Source organism: Lactuca saligna, chromosome 8, assembly GCF_052625555.1.
Source record: "Lactuca saligna cultivar CGN05327 chromosome 8, ASM5262555v1, whole genome shotgun sequence".
Lineage (NCBI taxonomy): Eukaryota > Viridiplantae > Streptophyta > Magnoliopsida > Asterales > Asteraceae > Lactuca > Lactuca saligna.
Window position 1 is genome coordinate 287,051,940 of NC_136424.1, and position 23,140 is coordinate 287,075,079.

General features: G+C 38.8%; 1 protein-coding gene across 1 annotated transcript; it reads left to right on the top strand.

Moving 5' to 3' along the window:
- Positions 1–10,564: 10,564 nt before the first annotated feature.
- On the top strand, positions 10,565–15,596 carry LOC145009253 (Peptide chain release factor 1). Its single transcript, XM_078967946.1, has 11 exons — positions 10,565–10,834; positions 11,100–11,206; positions 11,850–11,948; positions 13,597–13,780; positions 13,849–13,897; positions 13,966–14,044; positions 14,113–14,187; positions 14,267–14,344; positions 14,434–14,592; positions 14,665–14,760; positions 14,829–15,596. The coding sequence occupies exons 1-11, from the start codon at positions 10,708–10,710 to the stop codon at positions 15,030–15,032; spliced, it is 1,257 nt and encodes a 418-aa protein (XP_078824072.1). The 5' UTR covers positions 10,565–10,707; the 3' UTR covers positions 15,033–15,596.
- Positions 15,597–23,140: the final 7,544 nt, after the last annotated feature.

Here is a 23,140-nt window from a genome sequence, read left to right on the forward strand (position 1 = left end):
ATCATAATATAAGCACAATCTCTCAGCATAAAAGTAAATACACGAAAGAATACATACCAACCACAACATCGGGCGCCGCGCGGACCTCCTCCGCAGTCAACTGAAAAGCTCTCCCACGAGCCTTCGGAGCCTTGGCTTTCACCGGCCGAGTCTCGGTAACCCTAGCAGTAGGCGCAGATCCCTGGTGAAGCTGAGGACACTCGGCCTTCCAATGGCCGGTCTGGTTGCAATGAAAGCAAACCATAAATCCCTTGGGGCAACCCCTAGCGATGTGCCCCTCCTTGCCACACTTGTAGCAAGCACCTGATCGACATGCCTTCTAATGACCCTTTCCGCACTTTTCGCAAGTGCGGCCCTTCTGACCTCCCGTCCTCGGATCGGCGGACTTGGTCCGCTTGGCTGCCGGCTGAGATTGAGCCGGCCGCCGATCCACCCGCTGAGATTCGGCCTCCTCCCTGGCCTGAGTCTCCAACTCGATCTCTCTCTTCCTGGCATTTGCCTGGAGCTCAACAAAAGTCTGGTATGACGAGTTCGATACGAACTCCCGAATGTCCCTCCTCAGTACCCCCAAATATCGACTCATCCGAGCCTGCTCAGTGGACACATGCTCACGGCAAAACATCGCCCTCTCATGAAACTTCCGGGTGATCACAGTAACCGAATCATTACCCTGCTTGAGGGTCAAGAACTCCTGAACCAACCGTTCCCTCTCCACCGGGGGAACATATTCGTCTCTGAACATAGAAGTAAATCTCTCCCAAGTCACGACTGAAATCTCCGCAAGAGTGAAGTTCGCCCTCACGAACTTCCACCAATCCTTTGCTCCCAGGCGGAGCTGGTTCAAAGCGAACCGTACCCTCAGATGCTCCGGACATGAACATGTGTAGAAGCATCCCTCAATGTCAGCAATCCATCTCATCACAGCGATCGGATCCTGCGTCCCGTCAAACTCGGGTGGCTTCGTGTTGCTGAACTCCCGAAATAGCAACGAGTCACCTCCCTGTGGTCTGGCAGCAGCCACAGCTGCGGTAGCTGCAGCGGTTGCGGCCTCAGTCACCGCGGCGTACCGCTCATCGAAAGACTCCATCAGTGTGGTCTTGATAGACCCAAACATCTCCGGAATCTCGGCCCGGATCACCGCAGCCACCTCCTCGTGAATCATCTGACGAAGCTCCTCGTCAATCACACCGCTCGTACCAGGTCTGTGGCGTGGCCCAACCATAATGCCTCTGAAATACAACATAAAAATATCAGAGACTCCATCGAGCATAATCGCACTTGATAACGCAACCCTACTCGGCCTCCGATACCCAAAGGATTCTTACTTGGGTTGCCCACTGACCCGATGTCTTCAGTAGTACGAGCCCAATACTACCGACTACATCGCATCAACATTCACCCCAAGTCCTCCTCCCCGGACCCCGAATCATGAGTACTCTATTCTTGCTATGCACTGGCTACCTACTCGCTCTCAAAGCATCTCATAGCAGCAGGTTCCCCTAGACTAAGGCATCACAAATCAAGCCACTCTAGTCCTAATATGAATACCTAGTCTGCTAGCATGCGTATCATATCATAACATATCTCATAACACATATTGTAAGGGTATTTTGGGGATTTTACCGTTCGGGCGCTGGCTGACCGTACACACTGCTTCTCCTTTGGTTATTACGAAATCTCTTATAAAATTTTTATGCTTTTATTAATTAAAAATTTTCCTCAAATCCCCGGTTTGAGTTCAGTTACGCCCGAAGGTGCATCCGAATCCCTTAAACCAAGACTTTGATACCAACTTGTAACAACGTGAATTTTCAAAACAATTTTTCATTTTTTGCAAACATCAAAACCAACATTTAATATTCTGAAATCATATGTGTAACAAATGTCATTGTAAAAAAAAAAATACATCCCATGATCATAAAACAGTTCCTTCGTCAGTGTGTACAATCACGCCGGCGCCTTCCCTCGGTCCTCGCTAGTACCTGAAACACATAACACAACAACTGTAAGCATAAATGCTTAGTAAGTTCCCCAGAATACTACTTACGCACATACACCTTTCCAGGCCTTGACCTTCCAGTCCATGTGTCTCAGGGGACTTTCATCCCGACTCGGTAAACCTTCCGGTTCTACCTGCGTCAACCTTACGGTCCACATCACAACGCCTTCTGACCCATAACATATATGCCTTCCGGCCCATATCAAGCATATTATACATAGCACACATAAACAACTAACTTATCATATATAATGCATATAGCTCATAGCGTATCTGACCTTCCGGGCACACAATAAAAACCCTTCCGGGTACAGTATAGTGAGAAAACTCACCTCGTGAAAAGTCTAGAATCTCGCGTACTCACTATCTCCAAATCCTAATGAAGACTCAACCTCGCCTAATCATAATGAATATTATTTTAATTAATATAGACTTCCACAACTAGACTTTACCCCTTATCATCATTCCTTAGAGGGTAAAAGACCATTTTACCCTTCCTTGACTCAAAGTCCACATGTTGACCAAAATCCTAAAAGTCAACAAAAGTCAACATTCCAGTATGCGGGGCGTACATCGCCAACCCAGAAATCGGGGTCTCCACCCAGTACGCTGCGCGTACTGGGAGTTACGCCCAGCGTAACCTTCAGTTCTAAACACTCTTTATTTTTGGTCTTAATCGGTTAAGCCATTACTTCAACTTCTAGATCCGGATTTATTTAAGCATCTTTACCCATAAAGTCGAAACCTTTAAGCCTTGGCATGGCTGTAAAGGCTCCTACACTCCTTAACATCTTTCTATTCCAACTCAAGGATCTAGATCTCATGCATGGTTAAACATTCACGTCCAAGATTACATTTTTATGAGTCTACAACTCAAATAGACCAGAAATATGATGAATCTAAGCTAATGGAGACCTTTTGCTCATAAAGTCTCCACCTTTGGGACCAAAACCCTAGAAAATGGTCCATAAAGCATACCACAAGAACTACAAGTCAAGATCCGAACTTTTTACCTTAGAATGAAGCTCCAACCTTTGCTAAGCCCGGATCTACACTTGAACACCAACTTCTAGCCTTCCCAAAGGATTCTTCTTCTCCTTTGCTACCTTGAAATGACACCACCAAGCTTAGAACACACACAAAAGGGCTAGGAACGAAGGAACACTTTCTTAGGGTTTCTTTCTGAGGGATGGTGGCTGGGGAATCAAGCCATCACATTCCTTTTATAGCCAACCACCACAATTAGGGTTTTTGTGTCTAGACCGGTTACGCCCAGCGTACCCGAGGGTGAACGCGTTTAAATGAAGCGCGCGAGTACGCGCAGCGTACTCGCCGAACATGCAAAACCCTAAATGGCAACAATTTAAAGATGAATGGCTAAATAGAAGGGTACCTGGATTTCGGGGTTTTACAGGATGTGTATAGATTACCGGGAGTTGAATAAGGTAACGGTGAAGAATCGTTACCCGCTCCCGAGGATTGACGACCTCTTTGATTAGTTGCAGGGAGCATCTTGGTTCTCCAAGATCCATTTGCGTTCAGGTTATCATCAGATGAGGGTCAGAGAGGAGGATGTACAGAAGACCGCATTTCGGACGCGTTATGGCCATTATGAGTTCGTGGTGATGCCGTTCGGGCTCATCAATGCTCCTGCCGCGTTCATGGACCTCATGAACCGCGTATGCAGACCGATGTTGGATCGATCTGTAATAGTTTTCATTGATGATATCTTGGTTTATTCCAAGATGCAGGAAGAGCACGAGGAGCATCTGAGAGAGGTTTTGGAGACTCTGAGGAGGGAGACCTTGTATGCTAAGTTCTCCAAGTGCGAGTTCTAGTTACGCGAGGTGCAATTCCTTGGGCACCTTGTCAACCAGAATGGTATACTGGTCGACCCGGCCAAGATAGAGGCCGTGATGAGATGGGAGGTTCCGAAGTCTCCATCCGAGATTCAGAGTTTCCTGGGTTTAGCGGGATACTATCGGAGATTCATTCGGGACTTCTCCAAGATAGCCGTACCCCTGACACGGTTGACTAAGAAAGTCGTAGTCTTTCGATGGGGGCTTGAGCAGCAGGCAGCATTCGAGGCTTTGAGACAGAGATTGTGCGAGGCGCCAATCTTAGCCTTGCCAGAGGGCGTAGAGGATTTTGTGGTATATTGTGACGCGTCCATTTCGGGGTTGGGCGCGGTGCTGATGCAGAGAGGGAACGTCATAGCCTACGCTTCGAGGCAGCTGAAGTCTCACGAGGCGAACTACCCGACGCATGATTTAGAGTTGGGGGCGGTGGTCTTCGCCCTCAAGATTTGGCGACATTACCTCTACGGGGTTCGGTGTACCATTTACACGGACCACAAGAGTTTGAGGTACCTCATGGATGAGCCGAATCTGAACATGAGGCAGCGTCGGTGGCTTAATGTGGTTAAGGATTATGATTACGAGATCCTTTACCACCCGGGGAAGGCCAATGTGGTGGCCAATGCGCTTAGCCGTAAGGCGGCGCCGATCAAGGATATTTGCATGCGGATGACAGTGGTGACTCCGCTTTTGGAGCGGATTGGGGAGGCCCTGAAGGAGGAACATCGGAAGAGTGAACACATAGTGGGTCAAGTTTCCTCCTTCGACTATGACAACAGGGGATTATTGACATTACACTACAGGGTATGGGTGCCATACCTCGGAGGCGTGCGCCGGATTTTGATGGAGGAGGCGCACAAATCCCGATTCTCCATTCATCCCGGGACGACGAAGATGTATAGGGATCTTTATCTGGACTATTGGTGGCCCTGCATAAAGCGGGATGTGGCTTGGTACGTCGAGCGGTGCTTGACCTGCAGAAAGGTCAAGTCCTAGCATCATAGACTGCACGACAAGATGCAACCGTTGGAAATCCCGTTGTGGAAGTGGGAGGATATTACGATGGATTTTATCACGAAGCTTCCCACGATCGCGCGAGGAGTGGATTCTATATGGGTCATCGTGGATCGATTAACTAAGAGCGCCTATTTTATTCCAATTCAGGAGAGCATCTCGGCCGAGAAGTTGGCCGACAGCTATATACCAGGGAGATAGTGGCGCGACACGGGGTGCCAGTGTCAGTGATTTCATACAAAGATGTGCGTTTTACTTTCAGGTTTTGGAAGAAGTTTCATGATGAGTTGGGTAATCCTTTGCATCTTAGCACTGCCTTCCATCCGTATACGAATGGTCAGAGTGAGCGGACCATCCAAACTCTTGAGGATATGTTGCGGGCATGCGTGCTAGATTTCGGCGGCAGTTGGGATGTGTATCTTCCGTTAGCAGAATTATCATGTAACAACAGTTACCATGCGAGTATTGACCGCCCTCCTTTTGAGATGCTCTACGGGAGAAAGTGCAGGACCCCAATTTGTTGGGGCGAGGTCGGTCAGCGTGTCATTGGGAGCACCGAAGTGGTGCTCAAGACGACAAAGTTGATCCAGCAGGTTCATAGTAGACTGCAGACTGCGTAGAGTCGGCAGAAGAGTTACGCCGACAGGAGGCGTTCAGACTTGGAGTTTCAGGTGGGTGACATGGTCCTCCTGAAGGTATCACCCTGGAAGGGTGTCATTAGGTTCCGGAAGAGTGGCAAGTTGGGCCCCATGTTCATTGGTCCTTTTAGGGTTTTGGCCCGGGTGGGTCGGGCCGCCTATCGATTGGATCTTCCCACAGAGCTTAGCCAGATCCACAAAACTTTTCATGTTTCTCAGTTGAGAAAGTGTTTAGTGGATGAGTCAGCAGTTGTACCCTTGGAGGATATTCAGGTTGATAGCTGTATCGCCTGTGTTTCTGGGCTTGTCATTAATGTTGATATAATAGTCTAGGTTAACCTTTGTAACCCGTTTTGAAATAATAGAAGTGTATTATTTGAGTATTATGTGTTATGTGCTTAATTGTGTGTCTTAATTTAATTAAGAATAAAAAATAAGGGTCAAAATGAAATGTTAGATAAAGCCGATATCTATGGATAATGATGTAGTAGATGAAATGAGGTTTCCGAATATATAAAGAATGTCGAAATCCGAGTTATAACGAAGAAGTTATGACCTGTCGAAGTTTTGCGATGGAACCGGCAACGCTAAATGACGTAAAACGTGAAATTTACGTTAGAGAGATATTTAGCCCTAGTGATCTAAACGAATGTCGTAGAGTTCGTTAAACCGAGAGTGTGCATAAAAAGAACGCCCAAATTTGACTTCGTATGAGGAAGTTATGATTTTCTGAAGTTTCGAATTAGCAGTATGCAACCCGAATACTCGATTCGAGATCGAGTGATTGTTGGTTGGAACAATCTAAACGAGAATCGAAGATTTCTTTGATAGTAGCGCATTGGTGAAAAGACAGACGAAAATGGACGTCGGATGAAGAAGTTATGAATTTATAACAGAGTTTTCTTGTTCCGGCCTACTAAAAATAAATAGTAAAAATAAAGTCAAAATTAGCCGACGGAGTCTAAACGAAAGTTGTAGAGCGTAGTCTCACCTACACGTGGATATAAAGAACGTCGAAAACGGAGTTCGTATGAAGAAGATATGAATTTTTGAAGTTTATTAAATAATTAAAATTAAAATTTAATTATTAAATTCCGATATTATTCGAAGGAAGAGGGGAGTCATCGATCCGATCCGAACTACGCCCAGCGTACCCCGATGCATGCACTGCCTCGGACTCGAGTTCTCCGATGACGCATGCAATGACGAACCGAGGCGTACGCCCCGCGTAAAGCAGTACGCCTAGCGTACTGCGAGGCCTCAGCCTCCTATAAAAAGGGTTGCGAGGGCAGCCGACTCCATTTGCCAAATTCTCTTCTCTTTCTCCCGTTTTGCATCGTTTTGCGTGCCAAAAGTATCCCGAAGCCCCGATATTATTCCCGAGCCCCGAAGCAAGTTCTGAGGCCCTGAAGATCCCGAGAAGTGCAATTCCCGAGCCGAAGCTCTGCCCGCGAGAAGCTCGGTTTTTCTGAAGATCTTCCAGATCTTCTGAGGGATACTACATCTGCAAGTCGTAGTACTGTCCGATCATCTTCTGATCAAGTGAGTGTGTAGTTACTTTCTTCTAACGCATAATTATGAAGTATTTTATACGAAATACATGTTATGTGTATAATTTTGTTGTTATGTGTGTGAATGTATATTCACTTTCTTCTATCTCATAGATATGATTTATTCTCTATGAAATACGTGTTATGTGGGTGTGCCTCATCTGTTATATGGAATATGTATTGAATGAGAATGCTAAATAGGTTTTAAACTATGTATAAATATATATATATATGTTTTTATCTACTAATATGTTGAGTAGAACATGGGTAGATAGTTGGTGTGTGATAAACAGATGAGAGGCCTCGATGTTGTTGATCTAGTTATTCAGCGGCGTATGGATAACGACCACGGACTCTTTCTAGACAGTCCAGTAGAACACTAGCAGGTTCATAACCTGTAGGTGTTGTGAACGATGTGTTCACCGGTGTACTCTATCCCCCTCATGGTTGCCTTTAGGATATCTATTGTTGAGGAAACCTCTTAGCAGTAATGTCCGTCCTGATGAAAATCCTAGATTAGGTCCCTTGAGATAGATGTTGTTTTAGGGACATAAAGTAAGGATAATAGGAATGGATAATCGGGTTATTGTTGGTTGGTGCCTTAGACCCTGTTGATATACTGAGGATAACTCACCTCGCAACTGCTGCCTGGAAAGATAAGACCGAGATGCTCTGACCACTGACACGATCTCCACCACTGGCTAACACCAACACTGAACTCAAAACAAAAGCCAACAATTACCAAAATGCCCTTAGAAGTCAACTGGTCAACTCTTGGTTAAGGTCAAAGTCAAAGTCAACCTTCTGGCTGACTCTACTCGCCGAGTCCCCGAACACTGAAAAGTCCCACTCAACTCACTGAGTCATCCATTGACTCACCGATTCTTAGCTTAACCAGGAAAGGCTAAGACCTCAAGACTAGACTTGCCGAGTCCAAGAACAGACTCGCCGAGTCCAAGGCTATCTTCAACCAACTCGCCGAGTTGTTCTTCAAACTTGTCGAGTTCCTGCCCGCCTTCAAGCAACTCGCCGAGTACACCCTTGTGACTCGCCGAGTACCACTAGTTCTTAACCCATACAGAAGCCTTCCAGGCCATGCAATCGATCCAAAACGTAGATCTACCCTTCTACAACCCTTCCATCACGTAAAGTGGCAAACTTTACGTGAATCCAAAGAGATCTAGGCATTTTACACTCTAGGGCTAGGGTTTGGGACAAGATGGCTTCACCAAACACTCAATAATAGGGACTTCAATGCACTCTAGACCTTCTCCATTCCAGATATGAGGTAGTAACCTCAGATCTAACCTTCAAACTCTAAATACCACAAACTAAACTTCCCACACATCCCAAAAATGATGAATCTAGATGAATAGCAGCCCAAGAACGAGATAATACCTCAAAAGGAAGCCCTAACAACAAGGAAGTTCGAATCTAAGCAAAGCCCTTTGCTCCAAGCCTCCTAACTCTCCAAGATCTCTCTTCTCCAAGGCTTAAATGCACTCAAATCCTTCACAATTACGCTTCTAGGGTTTTCTGGACTTCAAAGGAAGGTAAGGAGGCTGGGAAGAGGGTATAATGTCCTTTATATAGGGCTCATCCCCCGAAATTAGGGTTTTCTTCACTCAGCGCCTACTCGCTGAGTCCAGCCCTGGACTCGCCGAGATGGCCACTTAACACGCGACCTGAGTCGCAACCCTACTCGCCGAGTCAGCTCATGGACTCGCCGAGTTGCCCTTCAAATTTACACTTTGACTCCGAACTTGCACTCCTGGACTCGGGATGTTACAAAGAGAGAGAGAGAGAGAGAGAGGGAAAGAGAGAGAGGGAAAGAGAGAGAGAGAGAGAGAGAGAGAGAGAGAGAGAGAGAGAGAGAGAGAGAGGTGGGGCCCCCTTTGTATATTATTTCATTTTTTATAAAATAAGAGAAAATATCATAAATGGTCCTTGTGGTAGTGATATTACGAAAATACCCTTCAGTTAACGGACAAAACTTAACGGAGTTAGCAATAAGGACCAATCGTCAAAAGTTTTGAAAGCATATGGACAATCTATAACGTTTTAAAATCACAGGGACTGAACTTCAAATTTTAGGAAAGCACAAGGACCATTTATGATGTTTTTTCTAATATGTGTTATGTGGATAAAAAAATCCAATCACTCATATATATATATATATATATATATATATATATATATATATATATATATATATATATATATATATATATATATATATATATATATATATATATATATATATATATATATATATATTCAATGTGATTAAGTCAAAAATAATAAATAAAAAAGCCAAAAAAAAAAAATACATTCTTAATATATCACAAAGTTAAGAAAAACAAAAAACGTAACTTACCGATAAGTGTTGATTATAAAGTCAAAAATCCTTCGAACAAGACTATAAAGTCAAAATAATCTTCGATTAGGATTAACAATGTGAGAAGCCTTCGATTAGTATTATGAGTGTGAAGATTAAATTAATTGTGAATAATATTTACAAATTGTAGAATTAGCCAACTATGAATTACAACATTAATCAATAATCTAACTCAATGCATGATTGAAAGATTGTGTGTGTCTGTGTGATCAACTTTTGATGTTTGATTGTTCGTTTGTTTCCTGATAAGTGGAGATTAATTAATTATATTTTGAAAATTTGATGGATCTTAAATAAGTTTGACTATATTATTTTTTATATAATCTATAATTTTTATATATTAAAGTATAAAGTTAGCGGTTCGGTTAATCTATAAAATCATAACCGAACCGTTAATTATCGGTTAACAAAAATTAAAAACCAAACCAACGGTTTTTAAAATGGTTCAATTTGGTTTTGATTCGGTTTTTCGGTTATTAAACATTTTTTTTCTCATCACTATTTAGGAGGTGTTTTATATCGATAGTTAATGTGCTGTTTGATTTTCTGAAGCAAAAATTCATGAAGTCTGCGGACCAACTCTGCAACCCTCTGCAGTAGAAGAGGTGGACCAAACGGCTGCAGACTATAATAAGAAGTGTGTTTGTTTTTTTAACATCTGCATACTGCTGCAGATATTAAAAAATTAAAATAAACTAATTTTATAAACCGAAAATAGCTTTTTAATACGTAAAATTTAATAATGTATAACATTTCGGTAAAAATTAATGATATTTCAGTAAAAAAGAATGATATTTCAACAAAAAATAAAGATATTTTCAGTAAAAAATAATAATATTTTATCAAGACATTATCATTATTGAATATAAAAAAATGAAAAATAAATTCAATAAGAATAAACGAAAAAAAAAGGGAAAAAAATGTGAAATAAAATTTTAATAATATATAATCAAAATTTCAGCAATAAAAAAAAAAGAAGAGGTTGGAAGAGACAATATAAGTGCTGCACCAAAGAGCACGCGCAGAGGTTTTTAACTCCAAAAACTTCAAAAAAAAATAAAAAAAAATAAATAGAGTGCTGCGCGTGTGCTAATTATCCAACAACCAATCCCAAACATGAAACGCACTCTTTTAACGCATGCCCTAATCTAACTGGTGCCTGTGCGTGTGGTAGAGTTGGATCGTGGCTGCGCACATCGTTTCATTTTCTTCCGCCAACCTGATTACCTGATAGAAGAGACGAGAAAGGAATATGAGAATCGTCGGCAGGGTTTTTTGCAAAAACTTGGTTCGGGCATTCTCAGGATCCAGCTTAGGAACTGGAAATAATCATCTGCGGTTCAAGACCCATTCTTTCTCTCTTTCCCCGTATTCCACTGGTTCGTTATTATCAGTTAAACCTATCTCTGTGTTGCTATGCATCTTATTTTCTTTCTTCTGTTAGCACCAGAGTCAAGCATGATCTCCCTATCTTTCTTTTTTCGTCGGGTATAGTTGTCGGCTCCATGAAAATTCAAAATTAAGTATTTTAATGTGCTGTCACAAATTGGGGAAAATGTCTTGTTTAATGTTACATATAAATGCATGCTATGCTGTGGATGATACTGATATCTCTTTATTTATCATCAACGTGGTTCTTAAAAGTGGCGGAGTTGCAACCTCAGTCATCCGTGGAACTGATCAAGATTATGGAGCACAGGTTGTCGGCTATTGAGCACCGGAGTGTTTATCTTCAGGGCATTATAAATCAGGTAAGAGCGCTTGAGTCTCATTATATATGCTTAAATTTGGCGTGTCTTTTTTCACATTTGGGTTAGGAAGCTTGCTATTATCTTCTTCCACTTGTCTTAAACGGGGTACTATTTTTCAGTGTTGAATAATTCCAGTTTATAGCTGTTTAACCTTACTACGTCTTTTTTAGTAGTCAGATAGCTGTACTAAGATTAGTTTCAAAATCAAATAGTGGGTACTTAATTGGTGTTAGTTGTGAGTTGGTTTTGCCCTCTTATCCTAGTATTTGGATTATGGCATTAAATTAGGAAATCATTGAATATCATGAGTATTTAAAGATTTAAGTTGCAGGTTTGAAGTTGTAACTTTTCATCAAGAACTCAACTATTAGTGTAATTTTGTTCTTCTGTCCCTTCTGTTTTATTTGTGATAAATGTAAATTGAAGAGTTATGAAATGGCTGTGATGAGGATAATTGTAAGGGTAACACCGAGAGCCCATATGATAAGCTTCCTTGTAGTTTTTTCTTTCCAAATATTCTCTTTGTATATGTTCGTGTAGGTTTTTGCGTTCTGTAATTCAAATTTTGTCATGGTTTTGCATGTTATCTAATTTATATACCAATTTCGTTCTTTCATCTATATTGATAATTTGTTAAAGACAGCCAGAAGCCTCGCCAACTGAGTATTCGAGAGCAAACAAGGAGCTTCAAAACCTTAATGCTAAAATGGATCTCATAAGTAAGCTAAGGACCATACAAAAGGTGATTCCTTGTGCTTTTGATACATATTTTTAATTTTTAATTTTTTTTTTGTGTTAGTAACTTGTCAGATATATGATGTCAATAAAGTGGTCTTTAAGGGTTAGGTAATAAGTGGTAGGTTTGTAATAAAGTGGTAAGGCATGGGTACTTTGGTCATTCTCTTAGTTAGGTGATGTAGGGCTATCATAACACCATTTTTATTGGATGTATGCATGCGACCGATTGCTATGAACAATCCAAAAAAAGATAAATGGACGACCATTTGTATAGAAAGTCATAATGCAACCCAAGATAGGATTAGTTCTTTTATTTCTTGTTTCCTTTTAATTTTAATATCTTGTTATTAGGTAGTATGTTAATTTCAAAATTATAAGTAATATAATAAAATTCATGGTTATTAATTCCCTATATATATATATTATATAATATTGATATAGTTTTTATATATATTTGAAATTCTCATATAAAATATAATTTTGGTTGTGATAGGTTGTTGATAAATGGTAAAATTTTATATTTTGTTGATTGTATATATGGATGAGAGAGAGAATGCTTTTTAATGAAAAAGTGGGTTGTGACTGGTTGCTACAAACATACAAACCTAAAAAAATTATCTTGGGTATTTTTTTCCGAAAATATAAAAGATGATAAAATTTTCACATATGTAAAAAAAAAAAAAAAAAAAAAAACTTATTACCACAACAAAAACAACAAAACAAAAAAAAATTTGGTTTCATTTTGAAGTTTTGACAATCACATTTACGTTATATACTTTATATAGAATACATTCACTTATTTAGTATATTTACATAAATAGGCTAGCTAATAAAAACATATCTATTGTTTAATGTCTAAGTAAAAGTAGTATGAAGTGAAATTATAAATATGGGGACAAAACAAATAAGATGATTAAAAGGTTGGAGAATTATATGTGGTTGGAGAGACCTATTTAAAAAGCTTACCATCCCAATCCTAAAAAGCTTTTGAAAAGCTACAATTGGAGATGCTGTTAATTTATCCATAGTTAAGATTCTATGTACATGGATTTGCAACAATTAAGTATTTGAAATGATAGTGGTTCCTGATTAAATCAAAATCAGGCGTGCATTGGGAGAGAAGAGTTGGGTAACCTTTTTGATTAATTTCTTTGGTTCCCTTCCCCCTATCAAATTGGTAAATAAGGTCTTTTTTACTTGAGAACCTGTGAAAATTCTTTTGGCAAAGAGACGAGTTAGTTTAAGTTTATGTACCTCTTGTAAACATTGATGCCCTTATAATAATAGACAATCTGATTCTAATCTAATACGCAACACAAGATGCTGCATTGTTTTTGGTGTATCTTGGAATGTGCAAAGCAGAATTAACCATAACTTGTCACACATACATAAAAGTCTAGAAAGACTAACTAAGTTATTCAATTAACTGAAGCTCATAGTGCAGGATAATTAAAGTAAGCAGTACATTGACGTAACTAACTATTCTAGATCCTTGAAAATGCATGCATTGCGTTCAATGATTGTAGAATCATAATACTTGAAGTAGTTGGCTTTATCCTACAAAGAAAAGATGTAGTATGATTGGTAATTCCATTACAGCATGATATTTGTATTCTGATGCTGATCTGTCATCTGTGTTTGGTTGGCTGTAGGAAATTGAGAGTTTGAAATCACTAGTGGGCGATTGTGAACAAGATAAAGACATGCAGGCCATGGCATACGAAGAACTGGAGCAGGCGTTGAAAGAAGAAGGATATTTGCATAATCTGCTGCTCAAGGCTTTACTGCCTAAGGATGATGCAGATGAAAGGGACTGCATTTTGGAAGTCAGAGCAGGTATATGTTTTGATAACAATAATGATAATAATGCCAAATCAAATTTCTGAAATTCAATTTTGGATCAGGAACTGGAGGGGAAGAGGCTTCTCTGTTTGCTATGGACATGTTCAAAATGTGATTTATAGATTTTTCATCAGATATCAAAATGTTTGCTTAAACTAAAAAGTACACCATGACTCCAGGTATGAGAGATACTCGCTGAAAAAGGGTTGGAGGTTTGAGGTGGTGGATGTGACGGATTCAAATATGAAAGGATACAAGGTGATTGTGATAAAAATAATTAGGTTGGTATGGATATGGATATGGATATAAATGTTATTTGTTGCCAGGAAGCCACAGCCGCAATATCTGGGGTGGATGTCTATGGAAAGCTTAAATTTGAGAGTGGAGTTCATAGAGTGCAGGTCTGTTGGGTTGCTGAATTGACTTGACTGCTTGTATGCATAATAATGCATGTGTGTCTGATGTTATAATTTTTTGCAGCGAGTGCCTGTCACGGAGAAGTCTGGACGGGTTCATACAAGTGCTGTGTCTGTTGCTATCCTTCCCCAGGCAGATGAGGTGATTGATTTTTTTTGTCTTTGCCATCATTTGTGTCTTGTGGTGTGGATTATTATTATTATTATTATTATCAAAGTTAAGTTTTGCAGGTAGATGTTCAACTGAGGAATGAGGACTTGAGAATCGACACATACAGATCTGGTGGATCTGGTGGTCAGCATGCAAATACTACAAATAGTGCTGTTAGGATCACCCATATTCCCTCTGGGCTGACGGTTGCTATACAAGATGAACGCTCACAACATATGGTACTTTACATCGTCTTACTGCATATCTTAGGGCACTTAGATGATATGCTTATTTTCTCTTTGGTTGGATAGAATAAGGCTAAAGCCCTAAAAGTGCTGTGCTCCAGACTGTATGAGGTGGAGAGATGTAGGGCTCAAAACAGCAGATCAAAGCTAAGATCCGAGCAGGTATTTGTGGTGCAAATATTGGATGGAGTTGTTTGTTTCTTTATTGACAACAACATTTGATAAAACAGATTGGTAGCGGGGATAGATCTGAACGTATACGTACATACAACTTTCCACAAGGACGAGTTACCGATCACAGGATAGGCTTCACTCATCATTCCATCGGTGATGTGATGCAGGGAGAGAGTTTGGACTATTTCATTGACGCCCTTCTTTTGCAGCAGGAAATGGATGCGGTTGCTGACTTCACTGCCACCTCCCATCATCATTGAACCAACAATATATGCTGTTATGGAAATGAGAAAGAGATTTCTTTTGTAGCAGGAAATGGATGCAAGCCAAGTCCAAACACATTCATTCATATGACACTTACAAATAATAAATTATGAATTTGGATTTTTATGGAAATGAGAAAGAGAAAGTCTGAAGTTTGAAAAACAAGTTGTGGATAAAGGCGGTGTGCAAAAAAAACTGAAAACCGAGCCGATCCGGCCAACCCGAAACCGAAAGAAACCGGGTACCTATGGGTCGGTTTCTGTTTGGGTATTTAGATTTCTGCGAATACCAGGGGGAACATTAGATCAGAAAAGACAGAATAATTATATATATATATTAAACTTGGACAATCCTTAGGAATAGTGTCCTCATGCTAATTTGCGTAGGTGTTTTTTTTCCACAAATGGTCCTTCGTTAAAAATCGACTGGAAGCGGGTGGAACCCACAATTGTTTTTTTCACAAATGGTCCTTCGTTTTTTGTATTGAATATATTTTGGGTTTTTTGTATTGAATATATTTTGGGTGCTGTTTGACACTTTATTTATACTTTTGTTCCGTTTGTCCCACGTGTTTCATTTTTGGTTGCTTTGCCGTTTTCCTATCCAATGACACTTTTACCGGTGGTTTTTTTAATTGATATATTTTTTTTCCTTTAATGTTTCTTATATATCCCTGCTTTTCTTCTCTGTTTTTGACCTGTTCTTTTGTCTCTTCTGTTTCTTTGTGTGAGTTGGAGGTAAGATTTCCGGATTCTCTTCTACGTTTCGTTCTTTTGGATTCACCCTTTTTTTGTGTTTATATATTTTTTCGTTATGTATGGTAAACGTAAACTGGAGTATGGTGTTGTTGGGTCGTCCTCTTTTGGAGCTGCACCGGTTTTTCGGCGGCCTAGATTTTCTTCACGGATGCGTTCTGCCGGTGTTCTTCCAAATTATGTTGATTTTGGTGAATATGATTGCGTCTGTGAATATTGTGGAGCATGTTTTTGGTTTGTCGAAAGGAGTCTAAAGGTGTCTAGAACTCATCATCCTAGATATGGTCATTGTTGCAAGTCTGGTGATGTTATTCTCCATTATCCTTCTTTTCCGCCTGAATATGTTGCGATTTTTCATAGCGATTGTTTTTTGAGGGATATTAGAGCTTATAATAGTATGTTTGGTATGACGTCTTTTGGGGCTAATGTTGATGAGGAAATAAATGATGGTCATAGTCCGTATGTGTTTAAGGTTTCGGGACAGATTAGTTATAAAATTGGTTCCTTCTATCCTGATCCTACTAAGGGGCCTAGGTTTCTTCAGTTGTATCTCTTTGATGCTGATAATGAAGTGAGCAACTGGTTGATTGCTTTTCCGAATCGTAGAAGAAATGATTTCGATGCCAATATAGTTACGTTTCTGATAACGTTTTTGAAGGCCAATAACGAATATACCATCGTATTCTGTTCGTTTGTTTAATGATGTATCTGTGCTTTGCCTTTACCTGGGTCTTTGGGTTGTATTGTTACCGATGATGATACAAATTCTGTGCGGTATGAGATTGTTGTTCACTGTAATTCGGGTTCTCCCAATGCTACGTACATGCCTCTACAGTATCCAGTTTTATTTCCGTATGGTGAGCCTGGTTGGTCTCCGCATTTGAAATTGGGCAATCGATCTGGTGCGGATGCAAGAAGTCTTACTGTTAATATGTATTATGCTTATCATATCCATTGTCGACGGCACATATGGTCGACCATTTTGAATTCATCTAGACTCTTTCAACAGTATTTAGTAGATGCATATACATGTATTGAAGAGGATGGCTAGAATATATTGCGGCACATCAGGATGACCTTCGTTCAGAATATGTTAGTGGTTTATACGATGCTCTTTCAAAGGATGATAGACTGTCTTGGTCCGTCGGGAAACGTATTTTCTTACCGACATCTTTTACAGGTGGTCCTCGCTATATGTATAGTCACTATCTGGCTATTTGTAGGGTACATGGCAATCCACAGTATTTCATTACATTTACATGCAATGTCAAATGGCCAGAGATTACGTGTTATATGGATGCGTTTGGTCAGACGGACCCACATAGTCGAGCAGATATTATTGCAAGGGTTTTTAAAATAAAGGTTCAGTCATTCATACAGTTTTTAAAGGAGGACAAGACTTTTGGAGAAATTGATGCATGTATGTTTCTTTTTACTTATTGGGTAATCTACATTACATTTTATTGTTTATTATTCCAATAAAATAAATGATGTATGTTTCAGTTTATTGTCAATTCTCTTTTTGAAGATAATATGAAAATGTATTGGTTGTTCATTATATGAATGATTTTTGATGAAATCATATATTTCTATTATCACTTTTTTATTCCAACAGAAAGAAGGAGGTAGTTTTAACATCACAGATCATTAAGAAAATCAAACCTAGATTATAGATTAGACAAACTGGAAAGACACAATATGCCCTTCATGGAATATCATTAGCCTCTATAATCGAGAGCTCTTTAAAAAAACTTGCCTTATTTAAACCAAAAATGATGAAATTGCCCTTTATCCATTTTACTGCACAACTCTTATTGATTTTAAAATGTACTTTATGGAACATCATTAGCCTCTACAGTTGGGAACCTTTTAAAAAAACGAGCCTTCTTTAAACCAAAAAAGACCTAATTGCTTTTTCTCCATTTTACCGCACCAACATCTGAAGTGTTAACTATTTTTATTAAAAACGTTGAAGTAGGCTTGTCTTTAAGACGTTTGACCAGAAAACTCCACATCTTTTTTAGGGTTGTTTATAAGTGAAAACATCTACTTCAGATGAAGTCTCTGAAAGAGACTAAATGACCATATACCTGTTTCAGTTCCAACATTATTTTCAGCGTCCATTTTCTTAACCTGTACAAAAACTCCCTATAAACCATGCAGTTCTATATTTTTCTTTTATATATGCTGAAAAATAATGCATCATTGAGCTTTTTTTTTTTTTTTTTTTTTTTTTTTTAAAGAAATATCATTTCATAATACTTGTAGTGTTAGGCTTGGTCAAGGTTGAAATCTGTGTCATTATTGTTACAGTACGGGAATTAACAAGGTCAATATACGATATTAGGGTGAAAATGTTTCTCAGGGGTTAACATTAATTACTTTGTTATTTTGAAGTCAGATGTGTGATTTAACTTTTTTTGAAAGAAAAAAAAAAGATCAAACATTTGAAAAAAAAATTATACTCAGTTTCCAGAATCCAAAAACTTCTATTGAGCAGATACTTGATTATATTCTTTATTTTTTTGCTTATATATATTTTATGTTTTTTTTTCTTTTGTTTTTCTTTGCAATTACTATTGTTTACTATTTCTTGCATGTTATCTATTTTCCATTCGACATGTTTATTATCTATTCCATTTTCTTTTGGGAAAATGCCTTAAAAAACCAATTAAGTTTCAAAAACGTTCATACTACCCCAATTACGTTTTTGTTGTTCACAAAAAACCAACGAAATAATGTTTTTTATTATAAATCCAAATAAAGTTACGAATAAAAATAACATTTTTTAATGGTGACCGGCATTTGTAGGTTATGTTTCTTTGTTTACCGGTGATAATCTGACGTGGATTATTAAACCACATTACATCAAACATAAGTGCCACAAGGATATCGATTCACCATCAAGGGTTCTCAGTGAAGGGTGAAATCGATATCTAGGGTTCTTACATAACGGAACGGTGAACTCGTGACAGTGAAATTGATTTTTACAGAAGGTGAAGGAAAGTTAGTCGATTGTACAGCAAGGGTTCTCAACAGCAAACGTGTCTCGTGACTCACTCAACATTGATGTCTCGTGCAGCAAGCGTGTCTCGTGACTCACTCAACATTGATGTCTACCATCAAGGTGTTTTTTCTCGTAATCCCTTGGTTTACTTTCATCCTGATAAAGTACCTGTTATGGGGCTAGATGTACGTAACATGGATTTCAAGAAGTTCAAGACCTATCTCCAAAAATTGATCAACAATAGATGTCGGGATATGTATTACTGTCTTAAAAATCGGTCCCTCGTAGATGGGTTAAGGGAGCTCAGGGATGAAGATGATTATGTTAGGTTCCTTGATGCTGGGTTTGATGATGATGATAATCAAATAAGTATCTACATTGATGACCATCATGAACCCTTACTAGATTGGATTGAAGAAGAAAAAGCTGAAGAATGGGATAGTGGTACTGAAACATATGAAGATGATGTGGACTCAGTATTATCGGATGATCTATCGGTGGACCATGAAGCTGATGATGAGGACATTCAATGGCCTGAAGTTGTTGATCCTTTTTTGTCACAGAAGAACCTTATTCCACAAAGAGGCATAGAGGAAGAAGCTGGTGGTAAGGTAAAAAAACATCCTATTCACGATCCAAACCAAAAATGGGACACTATGATGCCTGAGTTAGGTATGAAATTCTCTGATCGAGATGAACTGAAACATATGTTAACAAATTATGCTGTGTCTAAGGGTTATTCATTGTGGTATGAAAAAAATGAGGCAAAAGCATTGTTAGTAAGGTGCAGTAAAAATGAAAAAGGGAAGCCATCTTGCCCTTTTAGACTATGGGCTAGTCCCATGAACAAGGAAAATTCATTCCAGATCAAGTCACTAATTGATAAACATAATTGTGCTAGACAACAAAAATTGGGTTGTCTTGTTACGTATAAGTGGATTGGAAAAATGTTAATACCTGACATTTTGGAAAGGCCTAAGTTTAGCTATAGGAAAATGGCAGAAGTGGTTAGGAAAGACTATGGTCTCAAGGTAAGTCTTGGGCAGTGTAGAAATGCCAAGTACTTTGCACTAGATGAGATTTCAGGCAATTTGGTAAGCCATTATGAGAAACTGTGGAATTATGGTGCTGAGTTATTGAGGGTTAATCCTGGGTCAACAGTCTTGATCGAGACAAATCATACGCCTGATGCTACACACTACTTCAAAAGGATGTATATTTGCCTGAAGTCTATCAAGGATGGCTGGATTGAAGGATGTAGAAGGGTTATCGGTGTTGATGGCTGTTTTTTGAAGGGTATTTGCAGAGGTGAGTTGTTAACAACCGTTGGTAGGGACGCAAACAACCAAATGTATCCTCTAGCATGGGCTGTTGTGCCAGTTGAAAACAAGGAAACTTGGATGTGGTTCATTGATCTTCTACTTGAGGACATTGAGATGGGAGATGGTAGGGGTCTTACAATTATTTTAGACCAACACAAGGTGTGTTATAGTTTACATTTTACTTACTTTATTATGTGTTATTATGTACTTTAAAACTGAAATTTGTTATCACCTTGTAGGGTTTAATGGAGGCTGTTAAGGAAAGGGCACCATCATGTGAGCATAGGAATTGTGCCCGACACATCTATGCCAACTTTAAGAAGAAGGGGTTCACGGGTGTTGAGTTTAGGAGGTTATTTTGGAGTGCTGCAAAGGCTACAACCGATTCCAATTTCCGATCATACATGAGGGAAATTCGTACAATGTCCACAGAAGCTTATGAGCACCTGATAGAAAGAGACCCAAATACATGGTGCAGAGCATTCTTTGAACCTCAGACTTGTTGTGATGCGGTGGAAAACGGTATATCTGAATCTTTCAATGCAGCAATTGTAGAGGCCCGGAAGAAACCAATAATAACAATGCTGGAAGAAATCAGATTGTACGTGATGGAGAGGATGTACAATCAAAAGACTAAGGGGCATAAGTGGGACATGGAAATCTGCCCCTCTATTAGAAAGAGGATTGAGAAGATGAAAGAAGAACAAAGGTATATTATTTAATTGTAAGTGATTTAATATGAAATAACTTACCTTCTTAATATGATTTCAGGTATTGGGATGTTATTCCAAGTGGCGAGGAAGAATATGAAGTGAAATTAGCCCATGAAGTTTATGTTGTTCACCTTGAAAGCAAAACTTGTGGTTGCAGAGCCTGGCAACTCAGTGGTATCCCTTGTGTGCATGCCATTGCTGCTATATTATACCTGAATGGAAATGCAGAGGACTATGTAGCCGTATGGTTTAAAATAAGCATGTTTGGAAGTTGCTATAGGTATCCAGTCAAACCAATAAATGGAGCTAACATGTGGCCTAATGTTCTATTTGATCCCATATTACCACCTCGGCGTAGGAGAATGCCAGGAAGGCCCAAAGTAAACAGAATGAAATGTCCTACAGAAAATGAAGGAAAGCATAAAATTAACAAGACAGGGATGTCCATCTCAAGATGTAGTAATTGTCATCAAGAAGGACACAACAAGAGGCGATGTCCATTGCTCAAAGAAGGTTCGTTTTTATTTTGATTATTCATTCATCTACATTTGTATAATAATTATTATTTTTGTTTTAACAATGCAGCAAATAAAGCAACTGTTAGTGAAGGGGATGTTGAAGAAGGGATTAGTCAAGATGGGATTAGTGAAGATGGGGTCAATGAAGATAGGATCAATGAAGATGGGGTTAGTGAAGTTGGAATTGGTGAAGAAGAGGCTGTTGAAGAAGGCGGTATTGAAGACCACCAGGAGGATGAAATTGAACAACAAGAGGATGAGATTGACCATCAAGAAAATCATCACCATCAGCATCAACCTGTTTTTTTTCAGCATTTTGTTGCGAACAAAAGGCGATTACCTTCTGAGAGGAACACGAAACTGAAGTTAAGGAAGAAGGTGGTAACAAAAGATGGAAGTGGGGAAAGTACTGAAAATCCAGTTACTATAAACTAGGATAAGTGTGTTCTATTAGGATTATGTCAGATACTTTGAAATGGCACATCTTTTGGTGCTTAGTGCACATCTTTTGGTGCTTAGGCTTGTCTTTTTGATGCTTAGGCTTGTCTTTTGGTGTTGTGCACATTTACCAACATTTAGTGCCATGTGCACATGCTTGATTATGTGGTTTAATTATGCTTTCATATGTAGTTTATTACCTTTTATGCATATTATAACAATGTACCATTTTGCCCCTATTTGTTAAAACTATGTTAAAATTGGTAAAAACTGTTTTGTGGGACTATTTTGTCAATAAAACTGCCCTTGTGTTTAAAAACCATTTACAACACAAATTACATGCATAATGTCAAACACAGGTTTTATGGACTATTTTGCCCTTCCTATTATCATTTGATAAAGTGTAATCTTATTATGGACTATTTTGCCCTTGCTATTTTCAATCAATAAAAAGTATGTTGCTATTATGTGTGTTTTCAATAAAACTGCCCTTGTGTTTAAAAACCATTTACAACACAAATTACATGCATAATGTCAAACACATGTTTTATGGACTATTTTGTCCCTGTTATTATCATTTGATAAAGTGCAATCCTTTTATGGACTATTTTGCCCTTCCTATTATCATTTGATAAAGTGTAATCTTATTATGGACTATTTTGCCCTTGCTATTTTCAATCAATAAAAAGTATGTTACTTTTATGGACTATTAGCCTTCATAAACACCTTCTATGTGTATCAGTCTTCACAAATACCTTCTTTTCATTCCCACTTCGTAACCATTTTACATAAGTACAATGCAACTACTTTGAATATACATATCCTGATAATTTCAAAGTACATTTTCCTTACATAATAAACTTAACACTAAATCATGTACTTCACTACAAACAAAACAACAAACATCAACACTAAACATTTCCTTTTATCCAATTCCTTTCTAAAACTCTTACATTCCTTATCAGTCTTCATCTTATACTCACTGAAATCATGTTCCAATATTGCAATCTTCACTTCAGTATTGAAATCATGTTCTTCATCTTTCTTATTCTCGTTCTTGGTTATAATTTCTTCATCATCATCAACCCATTCCCAGAAATCACATTTATCCTTTGGATCCTTCATCTTCAATTATAACATAAACAAACAATATTGTAGCATGAAAAACAAAAAGGGACCCAAACAAAAACAAGCTTTTAGATATATACTTACCAAAGAGTTAGGACAAACCCTAAATTTTTTACCAGGATTTGCCTTTGTTGTTGATATCCAGATGCGAGAAGGAAACCCACAATCACAAGGATGTGCCTTATCAATTGTGCTTTTTGACTTGGAAATTTTTGATCTTGAC

What these genes read in the sequence shown, in the direction of transcription:
- LOC145009253 (XM_078967946.1), top strand. Translation starts at nt 10,708, where the DNA reads ATGAGAATCGTCGGCAGGGTTTTTTGCAAAAACTTGGTTCGGGCATTC. An exon ending in TCTTTCCCCGTATTCCACTG is followed by an intron (nt 10,835 to 11,099) that starts GTTCGTTATTAT and finishes GGTTCTTAAAAG; the next exon opens with TGGCGGAGTTGCAACCTCAG. An exon ending in GTGGAGTTCATAGAGTGCAG is followed by an intron (nt 14,188 to 14,266) that starts GTCTGTTGGGTT and finishes AATTTTTTGCAG; the next exon opens with CGAGTGCCTGTCACGGAGAA.